This window comes from Vombatus ursinus, unplaced genomic scaffold, assembly GCF_900497805.2.
Source record: "Vombatus ursinus unplaced genomic scaffold, bare-nosed wombat genome assembly UNPS02014830.1, whole genome shotgun sequence".
Classification (NCBI taxonomy): Eukaryota; Metazoa; Chordata; class Mammalia; order Diprotodontia; family Vombatidae; genus Vombatus; species Vombatus ursinus.
The window spans coordinates 13,320,568-13,334,024 of record NW_020954608.1 but is presented as its reverse complement, the minus strand read 5'-3'; the positions used below and the strand labels follow the sequence as shown (position 1 = coordinate 13,334,024).

The 13,457-nt window shown below is 36.2% G+C and overlaps 1 protein-coding gene across 1 annotated transcript in view; it reads right to left on the bottom strand.

Annotated features, from left to right (window-relative positions):
- The window catches only part of RELN (reelin), a 549,610-nt gene that overhangs the window by 227,367 nt on the left and 308,786 nt on the right, over positions 1–13,457 (bottom strand). Inside the window, exon 11 of the mRNA XM_027838603.1 lies at positions 13,183–13,328. Coding sequence (XP_027694404.1) covers positions 13,183–13,328 — 146 coding nt within the window. The remainder of the gene's footprint in view (positions 1–13,182; positions 13,329–13,457) is intronic.

Here is a 13,457-nt window from a genome sequence, read left to right as displayed (position 1 = left end):
TCCTATCTATATCAAATGTATCTTGTATGTCCTAATTAATATTCTATGTTAAAATGAAAGTTTCATGGAGGCAGGAACACTTTTTGCTTTTTTTCTCTATATCCCCAGAAATTAGCACAGTGCCTAGAACACAGTGATAATAAACGCTTGTTGATTGATCTACATTGGTATAAGGTATTGGTCTCTGGGAATTACTATAATATTAATGAAAGAAATCACAGATTGAGTTAAAAAACTCATAATATGCTATATTATGGATATGAAAAAGAATTAAGCCACATTTTCTGTCCCTAAGAAATTTAAATATATAAATAATGTAAATAAGTAACATATAAATAATTAAAATGCAAGTTATATGGGAATGAGTTCTTTAGTGTAGGGAATTGAAGAGCAGGAGTTTCTTCCAACAAGGCAACAAGAGATAATATCTGGAAGTTGTCTCAGAGAAACATTAAATGATTTCCCCCAGGATTACACAGCTAGTAAATTTAGAAACTGAATTTGAACTCAGTGCTTCAAGACCTCTAGTCCAACACTTTCTTGACTACATCTGGGGTGGGGAACCTACAGCCTCGAGGTCACATGTAACCTCGAGGCTGCAGGTTCCCCATTCCTAGACTTAGACCAAACTGCCTTTGCAGACCTTAAAATACAGTAAATGCCTAGGAGAGATTCAGGGTGGTATAAGAATTTCCAAGAGGAAAAGATCACTTAGAGTCATGCAGCTTGAAGAAAAGAACCTAACTGTGTTTTGTATAATTTTTCTGTAAAAGCTTCTCCTATGGGAATTTTCTATTTTACTGGTTTCTGTTACTGAAATACAAATATTTGAGTAGTGTATATTTTTTATGAAAAATGCTATAAATATTAAAGGGAGGGTTGAGAAGAAACACTTGCACCTGAGGTCAAGTCTCAATTCAATTCAATTCAAAATCTTTATTAAGTCCTCTTCCTGGGCATGGTCCTGTGCCCAACAAACCAGCTCAGACATTTGCTTTCTTCCAGGTCCTAGAATCTAGGAGCTGAGGTGGGGGTGGGGATGTAATATGTACACAGATAAGTAAATACAAATCAGCTGCTATCCCTTCCTATTTTTGAGAGGATCAGAATCAGAAAAGGCTTCAAAGGAAGACCAGCACCAGAGCTGAGCCTGAAATGCAGGTAAGGATCCTGATAGGAAGACATGCATTTTACAAGGCACAGAGGAGGGCTTCTGCAGATACACTGAAACAGGAGATGTAAAGACAGTTTGGGGTATGGTTGGTAATTCTGTTTGAATGGCCATTAATGTGAACTATAACTGTCAAGGTAGATTGCTTATCCTAACTGCAAGAAAGGCTAGGCACTAGAACTGTGATTCCACTGGTATATGGAACTCCTGGGTGAGGAAACTCTACCCATGAAAGTTGACACTTTCTCTGTAATTTAGAATTTCGGAGTTGCTGAGAACACTGAGGGCAGTGAGTGGAGCAGTGGATAGACCCTGGGCATGGAGCCAGGAAGACTCATCTTCCTGAGTTCAAATCTTGCTTCAGACACTTACTAGCTGTGTGACTTTGGGCAAGTCATTTAGCTTTGTTTGCCTCAGTTTCTTCATCTGTAAAACGAGCTGAAGGATCTTTGCCAAGAAAACCCCAAATGGGGTCACAAAGAGCTGGACGTGACTGTACTGAGAGATTAAATGATTTGCTCAGGGTCACACAGCCAATATTTGCTCGAGACCAGATTAGAACTTAGATACTCCTGGTTTCAACTGCCCCTCTAGAAACCACACCATGTGGCTTCTTGTTTTCAAGAGAGCTAAAAGGAAAAGCCCAGCAACTTGTTAAATGAAACTACAAAGTCACGTAACAGATGAAGTCCTTGCCCTTTCAACTTTTTCATTAATTGGTAACAAACAAATCTCTATCAGAGAGGGGCTTCCTCATTCTACTGGCTCCTCTGCCATATGTAAGTAGTATTTATGTCTATATTTACTCAACTTTCACTGGTCCAAAGCCAATTATAATTGTCATGAAAAGACTCACCCTATATGCTCTAAATTTGCTATCTACTAGTTTAAGGAAAAAAATTGGGTCACAGAGAAAAGGTCAGTACAATCTGCAGTGAAATAATACTACCTTTTCCTCTTTACCAACAAAGCCTCCAAGTTAAAAATTTACTTATTTTATTTTCATTTTGAATTTTAAAAATGCAGGTCTATCATTTAATCTATTCATTTACTCTCTGAATAGTTTCTATTTTAAACTTATACATTTACCTGGCCATTCTGTTGCTCAGTTATGTTTGATAAAGGATCCCTGCTATATATCTGCACTGAACATAGAAGTTTCTGAATGGCCTATACCAAATCGGAGCACTTTGAAGCTCAAATTTCATGTTTGGTTTAAGTTGGTAATAGTTGTCTATTTGTTCTATAAAGATCTAAATCTTCTTTCCCCTTCACAAAGGCTGGCTAATCCGATTACATATTCATCTGAACAAAAGGACAACAGGCTGTATAATATACCTTGGGGGTGCTGCAAGCAGCCTGGTGGGGAGGCAGCTTGGGAGTCTGAGATTCCACAAATCCAGCCTGCAAGGGTATTCTCATTTATGGGTTGAGAAGAATAAAAGGAAGTCTGGATGTGGGAGATACGGGGCAGATATTTAAATTAGATTTTGCTCCCTACTGAGGTTGACATAAATGGCACTAAATATCATTAAACCAACAAGCTAAGTTAGACAACAAGCTAAGCTATGACCTAGGATCTGGAGGCACACATAATTATCAGCTGAGGTGCACCTGTTATCTATTGCCTCAAGTCACATCATCTAAGATGAAAATGAAAGGGGACTGTGATAATTTGCTAGATTAATTATTTATAAATCACCATGTTTGCTAATATAATTAATAAGCATTCCTTAAGAAGAAATCTTTGGGATTGATTGAATTTTCCTGTTTCCTAAGAATGCACTTTTCCTTCTTTCACTTCTCCTAATAATATATGATTCCTAATTAATGTCTGAAGTCTAGGCCTGTCCCTGAGTCATATTCTTCTCCGGTATTATGAATTTAATTAGACAATGTCTTATAAATGCTTTCTGAGAACACATTAGCGACTTATTAGGATTCTTCCTCCAATAAACTTTTGTTTTTCAACTCCACACCCTGTAACAGAAAAACATTAAAATATTCTTATTGCCAAGAAGCAGCATTAAGGGATTCATAACCTTTACCACTGAGGTTTTAAGAACTTTGTTCATTATATATTCAGCACAGTTATTAATTATCAACCCTGCAGTTCCTCAGGTAAATAGCACCATGAATATTATCAAGGACATGCTAATGGAATAATTTGCCAACAAATTACTGTTAATTTACAGACATATTTTGAAGGTATTCAAGGTGCAATGGTTTTTGTCCCCAGATTTTCAGTGTTTAAATACAGAAACACAGCTATAGAGTCAGAGAGTGGCTGAAACAAGATTTTGAAATGCTGTCTATGCTCTTTGAGACCACATATAATTAGTAGATCAGCACATAGTTCAAGACGATGTAGACAAGTTGAGGCAGGGGCTCTTTCACTAATGTCTTTATATCCCCAAAGCCTAGCAAAGTGCAAATCACAGGAGAGATTCTATTTTTTTGTGTGAAGAACTAAGTATATTTCTCTTAGTCCTATTTATTTATTCTATTCTGTCTTTTGACCTGTCCCTCCTTAGAAGTGTTTGCTTCTGATTACCCCCTCCCCCAATCTGCCCTCTCCTCTACCATCCCCCTGCTCTCTTGTCCCCTTCCCCCCTTATTTTCCTGTAGGGTAAGATAGATTTCCATGCCCCATTGAGTGTGTATGTTATTCCCTCACAGCAGAGATTCTTAACAAATGCTTGTTGATTGACGGCTTGTTCTAACAGGCAAGATCCGTTGTTTTAATTATATTTTACAAAGAAAGAAAATATCAGCGCAGACAGCAGATCTGTGTCTCAATCTACTTGAATATTCCTACCAAATAAAGCAGGGTTCTGACCTTTTTTTGTGTGTCATGGACTCCTGGCTTCCTTTAAGACTCAGTTCAAATACCACCTTCTTCAAAAGGTCTTTCTCAGTTCCCCTAATGCTATCTGCTTTCCCTTTGGGATGCCTCTTATTCACACTGTATATATCCTCAATGTATAGCTGGGTCCTGATTATCAGTGCAAAAAAATGAATCCCCATTATTTGAATTCACATTGCATATCACCATTGCCCTGGAATCAATTAAGGCATTTATATAACTATAACTTTAAATAATAAGAATTTGAATACATGCTATGGCTTCACCAAATTCAGGGACCTAACTATATACATAGTGGTTTGAATGTTATGGTCCCCATCATAATAGGAGCTCCTTGAGGGCAGGGACAGTGTTTTTGCCTTTCTTTGTATTCTTCAGTCTTAGCACAGTGCCTAGCACATAGTAAGTGCTTAAGATGTATTTGTGTATTAACTGAACTATATGGATCTTTTCTCAGAATGATGTTTTCAAATGCATAAAATAATAACATGATCTCAAGAGAAACCAGTTATACTGAAATACAGTTATCAAAATAATAAAGTTCACAGACTCCAGGTTAAGAACCCTGAAATAAAGATTTTGCCAAAATACCACCATTTTCTCATGTTCACATTTATATTGGCCTGCAATATTTACGAAGGACTTTGTGCATGGTTTCATTTCATTCCTCATGAATATAGGTAATTATTAAAACATCCACTTCACAGGTAAGTAAAAACAGCTCACATGGGGGATAATGACTTGAACAAGGTCACACAGCTAATAATTGGTGGAACTGCAGTTAGGCTCTAGGTTTTCTGGCTCTTTCCCCATATATGTACTATGTTGTCTCCAGAAGGTCCTGATGAATGATAAACATTTTCCAGAGTATTCAATGCTGATCAGAGATCATCTAGGAATAGACAGAATCATGTATTCTTGGGGAATAAGTAGGTTTACTTAGTCTACTCTTAAAAAAATTGTTCAAAGTGAAATCCCACATCCAGTTTAAAAAAAAAAACAAACAAACAAACCAACAACATAGCTAACGTAACGTGAGAGTGTCTTAGAAAAGACACAAGTTTATATCTTTTGGTAGAATATTAGTTATATAATGAATGTATATAAAAGAAAGAACAACTAACTGCAGGATATATGGAGAACATTTAGGACACAGTATTGCATATATTGTTTTTCAAACTTCTTCCTCCCCTCTCAGTTTTATTTAAATTATGATGTTAAAAATGTTAAAAATTAGATAAGGAATACATGGAACTGACTATAGTATTTCATTATTAGATAATGTAAGGATACTAATACCATCTGTCATTCAAGCATTTATAGGAAAATGACCCAATGAGATGCTGTAAAAAGATAATATATGCAGTGAGCTATGTTTTTTTTAAAGATGTTAAGTTAAATAGAAATATGAAGTAGAACAGAGAGGATAAGAAAGATTAAGAGGCAATAAACAACATGCATTCATCTTGATTCTAGTTAATAAGGATTTATAGGTACCTGTATACAGCCTCTCCAATTTGTTATTCAGAATTATTGAGTGGAAACATAATGAACTAAGTTTCACAACCCAATTTTGCATGTTATGGCTTCATAACAATGATTTTATAGTTCTCAGATTTACAAACTATAGAGAAAGTCTTTAAAATGTAACCATTAAGACCGACAAAGATTGAACACTGAAATATAACTAATAACCAAATATGATTACTATTAATTTTATAAAATGCTGCTATGCGTAACTGTTTAAAATTTATATTTTAACATTAACATTAATTAATATTAATTAACATTAACATAGATCATTATCTAGGTCACTCTTCCCTTCGGTGCTTTCAGGGTACATTTCCCCAGTTTTCATTTGTTGTTCAGTTATTTCAGTTGTGTTCAGCTCTTCATGACCCCATCTGGGATTTTCTTGGCAGAAATACTGCAGTGATTTTCTATTTTCTTCTCCAGTTCATTTTACAAATGAGGAAACTGAGGCAAACAGGGCTAAGTGACTTGACCAGGGTTACACAGCTAATAAGTGTCTCAGGCTAGATTTGAATTTAGGAAAATGAGTCTTCCTGACTCCAGGCCCAGCACTTTATCCACTGGGCCACCTAACTTTCAAAGTGCACTAAGAATATTGTATTTTATAAAATAGGAGAAAGCATTTGCACCAGGGCAGTCAGGACCCAGGCTCTCCTGCATACATGAACTCATTTTTCCCAAAGTTACTAAGATTGTTAAAACTTTGGAAAAGTGCCTTAGGATATAGAGACCATCTAGTCTGCCCACTCATTTTATCGATAGATAATTATGGAAACTCAGGCCCAAGAAGGTTTACTAATTTGCCCAAGTTTATACATTGGAACTAAACAACAGAACAAGGATTCAAACCTAGCTTTTCTGATTTCAAATCCAGTCTCTTTCCATTTTGCCAATATTGCAAGAAAGGATTTTTTCCTTATTATGTGCCATGAAGTAAATGGCCTGAGTATTATTATCCCTATTTGATAGATGAAGGAACTGAGACTTTCAGAGAAGTAACTTGATTAAGGTAATGTACCTAATAAGTGTCTCAGAGGGGATACAAATCCAGGTGTCTTAGAATCCATAGTTTCCCTCAAAGGTCAGGGCCTTTCCTGATAGCCTCAACTATCATACCTCCCTTTTCCCATAATGACCTTGCATTTATGTACACACATGTGTGTACATGTATATATATATACACACACACACATATATATATACACACACACACATATATACATATATATATATACACACATATATACACACATTTGTATATGTGCATTTATATACCTACACTCAGACACACATTATATAGGTACATGTTGCTTCCTTGATAGAATATAAGCTCATAGTGCCTGGCTCTTAGTAGGTGCTTCAGTAATCCTTGTTGACTTGACTTGAATTTAGGGCTGTTGAATTTCTCTTTTGTCTTTCTGGTGCCTAATACAGTGCCTGGGATATGGAAGACATTTACTAAATTATTGTTGATTGATTTTTAGTTAAGGTAGCTACGTGGTGGATGGAACAGGGAATATAGAATCAGAAAGACCCGAGTTTGAGTTTTTCCTCCAACCCTTAGTAGGTCTATGACTTCAGGCAAGTCAGTTAATCTCCAGTGTCAGTTTCCTCATCTGTAAAATGAGTACGATAATGGCACCTACCTCACAGCATTGCTGTTGCTGTGAGGTACCAAATATAACACAAAGAAGGCATTTTATAACCCTTATAGCACTATAGAAAAGTTAATTAATAGTATTAATTATTATTCTGCCTCCTAGTCTAGCCCACTTGCCACACTAATATGTTGCCTTTTTAAAAAAGTCACGTCTCAAAATCAACCAGCGACTATATAGCCTAAACTAATAATTGGCCTGTTAGATTTAACTTGTAAGTGGCTCCATTTTGTAGTACCATCATACACAGGCTAAGCACTCCTTACTTTGAGGAAACAGTCAAAATATCATGAAGCTTTCCACACTTCTCTGTGCATGCTTTAAACTTACTTTTAGGATTGTCAATCCAGTTTTCTGTCACTACCATTTTGCTCACAGTGCTGCAGAACAAAACTACACATAATAGCAACCACTTATATTCTACAGGCTTAATTTTGATGTCTTGCAAGGTTAGAGAAAGAGCAAAGGTGCAACAAGGACAGACTCTCCCAGCATATCCAGACCCTTCATGAAATCACAGAAAGGGTGGACAATGAAAAGCACAGGAGAGCTGGAAGGGTGGGTAAGGGCACTGAAGCACCTGCAACCTTCATCGGGCTACCCTCAAGTCTTTGTTCAAAATTTTTATCACTGCCCATCCTTAAGTTACGCTGCCTATGAGACTAGTAGCAAAATTCTCAGGGCTTAAATCAGTCTTTCAGGATTTTAGAAGTGGTTCTCATTTTTTTTTATCAGTAGAGTGAAAAGAAGCAGGAAGGTGTTATTATGTGGGATGTAGTATTTTGTATTCTGAAGCTTGGATGGCCTGCTTTTGGGTTCCATTCAAACTAAATGCATATGAAGGTGGATAAACAAGTAATGGTTGAGAAATATGTCACGTGCCACGTTATAAGAATGCAGTGTTCAATTAAAATAGGGACAATCTAGCATAATTTCAATGTATCAAATCATCTATAGTGCCCTTTAAATTCTCTAATGGATGGAAAAATCAGATCTAAAAATCAAAGGAGTTCATGTTACATTCTTATCACTTACACATATATATATAAAAATATCTTTTTATCTATCTATCTATCTCTATATATATGGCTAGCAACTAGATATATTTCCCTCATCTAATAATCTTTTAATTAAAATACCCTTTAAAAATACTGTATTAAACCTATAGAGTAAATAATTTTCAAAAACAGATCAAGTAGCTCGAATTACAAAACAATTCAAGTTTTACACATAGGCTGAAAAACAAGTATAGAAAAATCCACCTAATAGCAATTTGCTTTGGTTTTTATAAAATATATTTTTTCTCTCTAAAGACACGATCTCAGCTGGGTGAGATATGGTAGCTACTAATGAGAAGATGTTGTGTAAGTTGAAGCCAGAGTTCAGAAACACACATAAATTATCAATGTATCTATTAAAGTTTCCTCAAAGGTGAGATAACAAATATTTTTTTTGGAAAAAATTTAAAAATTAATTCCACTTTTAAAAATAAACATAATGAAGTTCAATATGGGACATGTCTAGATGAACCAACATTTCAGGTCACATGAAGAGTTTATTCCCCCTCTTCTCACCTGGATATCTACATTGTACACTCTAATTTTAGGTAGTCATTGACAATGAACTAGTTCATACACCAAAGGCTATACACTTTAAGCAACAAAACTGTACCACTGTCAATGAAATTTTTCTGTGATCCCAGTAGTTTTCTCTTACAGCTTTCGAAACTGCCATTCAAATTCTTTTATTAATAGCATTTGAGATTGACAGTCTATACCCCCCACCATGTGTTTTTGTTCACTCCTACCTGATTCTTCATGACCTCATTTGGGGTTTTCTTGGCAAAGATACTGGAATGCTTTGCCATTTCCTTCTCCAGCTCATCTACAGATGAGGAAACTGAGGCAAACAGGGTTAAGTGACCTGTTTAGGGTCACACAGCTAGTTAGTGTCTGAGAACTGATTTGAACTCAGGTCTTCCTGACTCCAGACATGGCACTCTATCCACTATGCCACATAGCTCCACATACTCCCCCTGCCCCAACCCCTCTTCACTTCAGTAACTCCTGGGAATAGAGAAGTGATAAAAAGAGGTAAAAGTGACCATGAAGTTAGTTGTGAAATCACCAAGTCTCCATTTGGTAACTCTCTCATATATTCAGAAAACGATTCAGCAGACTCGGATGGTGTTTCTGCTGGATCAGTTTTACTGATGAGTTTATAATGAGAGATTGTCTATGTGGGTGGTGGTGGTTGGGGAACGGAATGAGACAAATGCTCAATAAACTTGGGCAAGAAAACTAAGAACGTAGCAGGATGCTCACGACCAGAATTCCTAATATCTTCCTTTCTGTCAACACACAAAATAAAATGCTTCACATTAATCTAGCAGTGGGATGCTTTCAGAAGCTGAGATAAAATTGATTAGAACAGCACCCCCTTCTCTCCTTCCTTCTTTACTCTAAATAAGAAGGGAAGAATGAAAAAAAGTTAAATTATCATGGCCCATATTATCATCATCATTAGAAACCATTATTACACTGTGAGGAAGCACAAATGATGAGTGTTAGGCAGAGTTCTGGGTTTAAGTAAGACTTGGGTTTGAAATGCAGATCAGATACTTCAACTACCACCTCAGACACTTACTAGCATTTTGACTCTCTCTGGACCTCAGGTTCTCATCTGAATTTGATGACCTTGAAAGTCTTTTACCTCTTAAACTATGATTTTATGATCCTATGATCGTAGCTGAGTCACTGAGCTGTCCCTCAGTCTTCTCATGTGTAAAATGGAGACAAAAATACACTATCTACCTCAAAAGTTTGCCAGGAAAATGCTTTGTTGGCATCTAGATGGTGTAACACACAGGAAGCTTAACTTTGAGTCAGGAAGATCTGAGTTTAAATCTTAACTCAGGTATTCAGAGCTGTATGACTCTCAGCAAGTCAATGGATTTCTCTTACCCTCATTTATAAGAGGGAATACCTCCTAGGATGATTGTGAGGATAAAACACACTGCAAAATTTAATGGCACACAAATACTAGCAATTATTTTTAAACCTTGAAACACTACATAAACACATATTTCTTTTCTAGGGATGGTTGTAAAAGCCAGAAGAGTGGCAGAAGTCTACAGTAATGGTTAATATACTAATAGAGAGGTCCATCTTCCAAGCACAAAGGCAGGAAAGATGAAGAGAGTGCTTTACATTTACTGAAGTTTAATTGGATGTATAGTTTAGAGTTTTTTTGTATTCACAGTCCATCTTCTTGTTAGATAAGACATAATGTCAGTTCAGCACAAATATCAGAACTAGTACCAATGGATGGAAGTTACAAGAAGACTGCCTGATTTCAGCCTGATGCATGGAAGGACTTCCTAACAATTAGAGCCGGCTGAAATGTTATCCTTTGAAGTATCTCGTACTTATCATTGAAAGCAACTCCTTGGCCCTGCAGGGTTTCAGGCAAAGGATGGATGATCACTTATCCAGGATGTGGGAGAAGAGCCATGTTTCATATAGTACTGGGACTAGGTGGTCTTTAAAGTTACTTCAAATGCTGGGATTCTATAATTCTATAAAGATGACTAATTTCTTAATTCAGGTTTGTTAGTCCCCTTATTATGACCCTGGCCCAGTCTATTTTTGATGGCTAAATATTCAGATATTTATGTATTTTCTTTCTTTCTTTCTTTTTTTAGGCAATTGGGGTTAAGTGACTTGCCCAGGGTCACACAGCTAGTAAGTGTCAAGTATTTGGTCTGTGGCCGGATTTGAACTCAGGTCCTCCTGACTTCAGGGCCAGTGCTCTATCCACTGAGCCACCTAGCTGCCCTTTGAAGGGCTTAACTGCTTAACTCTGAGTCAGGAAGACCTGAGTTTAAAAAGCCCCTGAAAAAGAACTTAAAAGTGATACATTGATAACTTTAGCTTTCAAAAGGTAGATGGTTTATACCATCTATTTATGTATTTTGTATTTTCTAATTTATGTATTTTCTAAATATTTATGTGTTTTCTAAAATGTTTTTAAACATATAATTCTACTGCCATATTGATTCCTGTATTAGTCTGAGTTATAGAGAAGAATTACAATTTTATCAAGTGTCCCTTAAAATGGGGTGGGGAACCTGTGGCCTCTAGGCCACATGTGGCCCTCTAGATCCTCAAGTGTGGTCCTTTGATTGAATCCAAACTTCGAGGCTACATATGGCCCTCTAGGTCTGCAGCTCCAAATTTGGATTCAGTCAAAGGGCCACACTTGAGGACCTAGAGGGCCACTCGTGGCCTTGAGGGTACAGGCTCCCCACCCCTGCCTTAGAGTAAAAATCACTGATTGACTGACCTGAGTGAGCTACTGGTCTGACCTAGCATTTCTTGCATTCTTAATGCCTCAATGATATTAGCAAAACAGTGTTTTTTGGGGTTTGGTTTTTTTTTTTGGACATGTTAAGTTTTACCTCCTTCATGTAGTCTGCTGTGAGGAAGAGAATTATATCAGGCACATTGAGTTTCACTGAGAAAAAAGGATCAATATTAAAATAAAAATTAAATTTTATTGTCAATAATATTTTTGCTATGAAATTACATAACATTAATTTTAACCGTCCATTCAAATGCCAAACAACATAATTTGTAGTGCAAATACCTCAGCACCTGATTAATGTATTTGTTGAAAAAGTAACCAGAAGGGACCCAGGAAGCTATTAAGAAATTATAAATAAATGCCAGAAAAACCTGGAAAGACCTGCATGGACTGATGCTAAGTAAAGTGAGCAGAACCAGGAGAACATTGTACACAGCAACAGCAACACTGTATGATGACCAGCTTTGACAGACTTAGCAATTCTTAGCAATGCAAGGATCTAACACAACTCCAAAAGACTCATGATAGAAAATGCTATCCACATCCAGACAAAGAACTATGGAGTCTGAATGCAGATTGTAGCACACTATTTTCTCTTTTTTTCTTTCTTCTTTCTTGTGGTTTTTCCCTGTGGTTCTAATTCTTCTTTACAATATGACGAATGTGGAAATATGTATAATATGATTGTACATGTATAACCTATATCTGATTGCACCCCATCTTGGGGAGGGAGGATGGGAAGAAGGGGGAGAAAATTTAAAACTCAAAATATTATACAAGCTAATGTTGAAAACTAAAAATAAATAAATGTTAAAACAACAACAACAAAAAAGAAATAAATGCCAATTTTACTTCTTGTTATCATATTATTGTTGGCCCTGCTAATAATCCTGCCAATGTGGACTTTTGCAAATGCTATTCAAGTTAAAGGAGTGGTTTAAGTGACATATTCACCAGAGCAAGCGACACAGGTCATGGCAATCAATAAAGAAAATTGTCTCTCAGTTCCTCTTTCCTTAATCCTCACTCAAATTTTACTCTCATCTATAAGGTTTTTAAAGACAAATTTCAGTCCAAAAATTATTTTAACAAGCCAAGTCGTACACAACTGAGTCAGGCCACAATATCTAGAGACTATATTCATTCCTTTGAACCAGCATACATTTGAGCATCTGAATAAAATAAAAAGGAAAGATATTACCAAAACAGTGAAAAAATATTTTACTCCAAATAAAAGTTAATTTTATTGAGATACAGTTTCAGGTTGCTAAAATTATGAATTATTTCCACTTTAAACAGTAGATAACATGTTTCAAAGAAAATTTACAATTCTGTTTTTCTAGTATGTATAGAGGCATAGTTATATAACAAAAAGATTAGGAATGGTATAAACCATCTACCTTTTGAAAACTAAAGTTATCAGTGTATCACTGTTAAAGTTCTTTTTCAGGGGCTTTTTAAAAGTTCACTGCACTAAAATCATGTCCATTTGGATTGCCTCTAATTCTTAGGTAAAATTTTTTTTTTCTCTTGACAAATGTTGCACAAAGCACATATTATAACATGGGCCACCAAGCACAATTACTCACCCTGTGGGTAGCTCCTCGAACTCTTCTGACCACTGCTCCTGGACATCCTCAGTAGAAAGATCTACATCTCGGGTAGCAGCAAAATTGAACTCACTGCCTTCGGTTCCATGAAAATAAATGGCATTCCCATCTGATTGGCAGCTATGCTATAGAATATAAAAAAATAAGCAAAGGAAGTTACTTTCAGGTGAGTTTTATGGCTGTAAAGTTAATTCTCATTTACATTGGGAACTTTGAATCATCAAATGGTTCATCTAAATGAGTTTACAAATCAA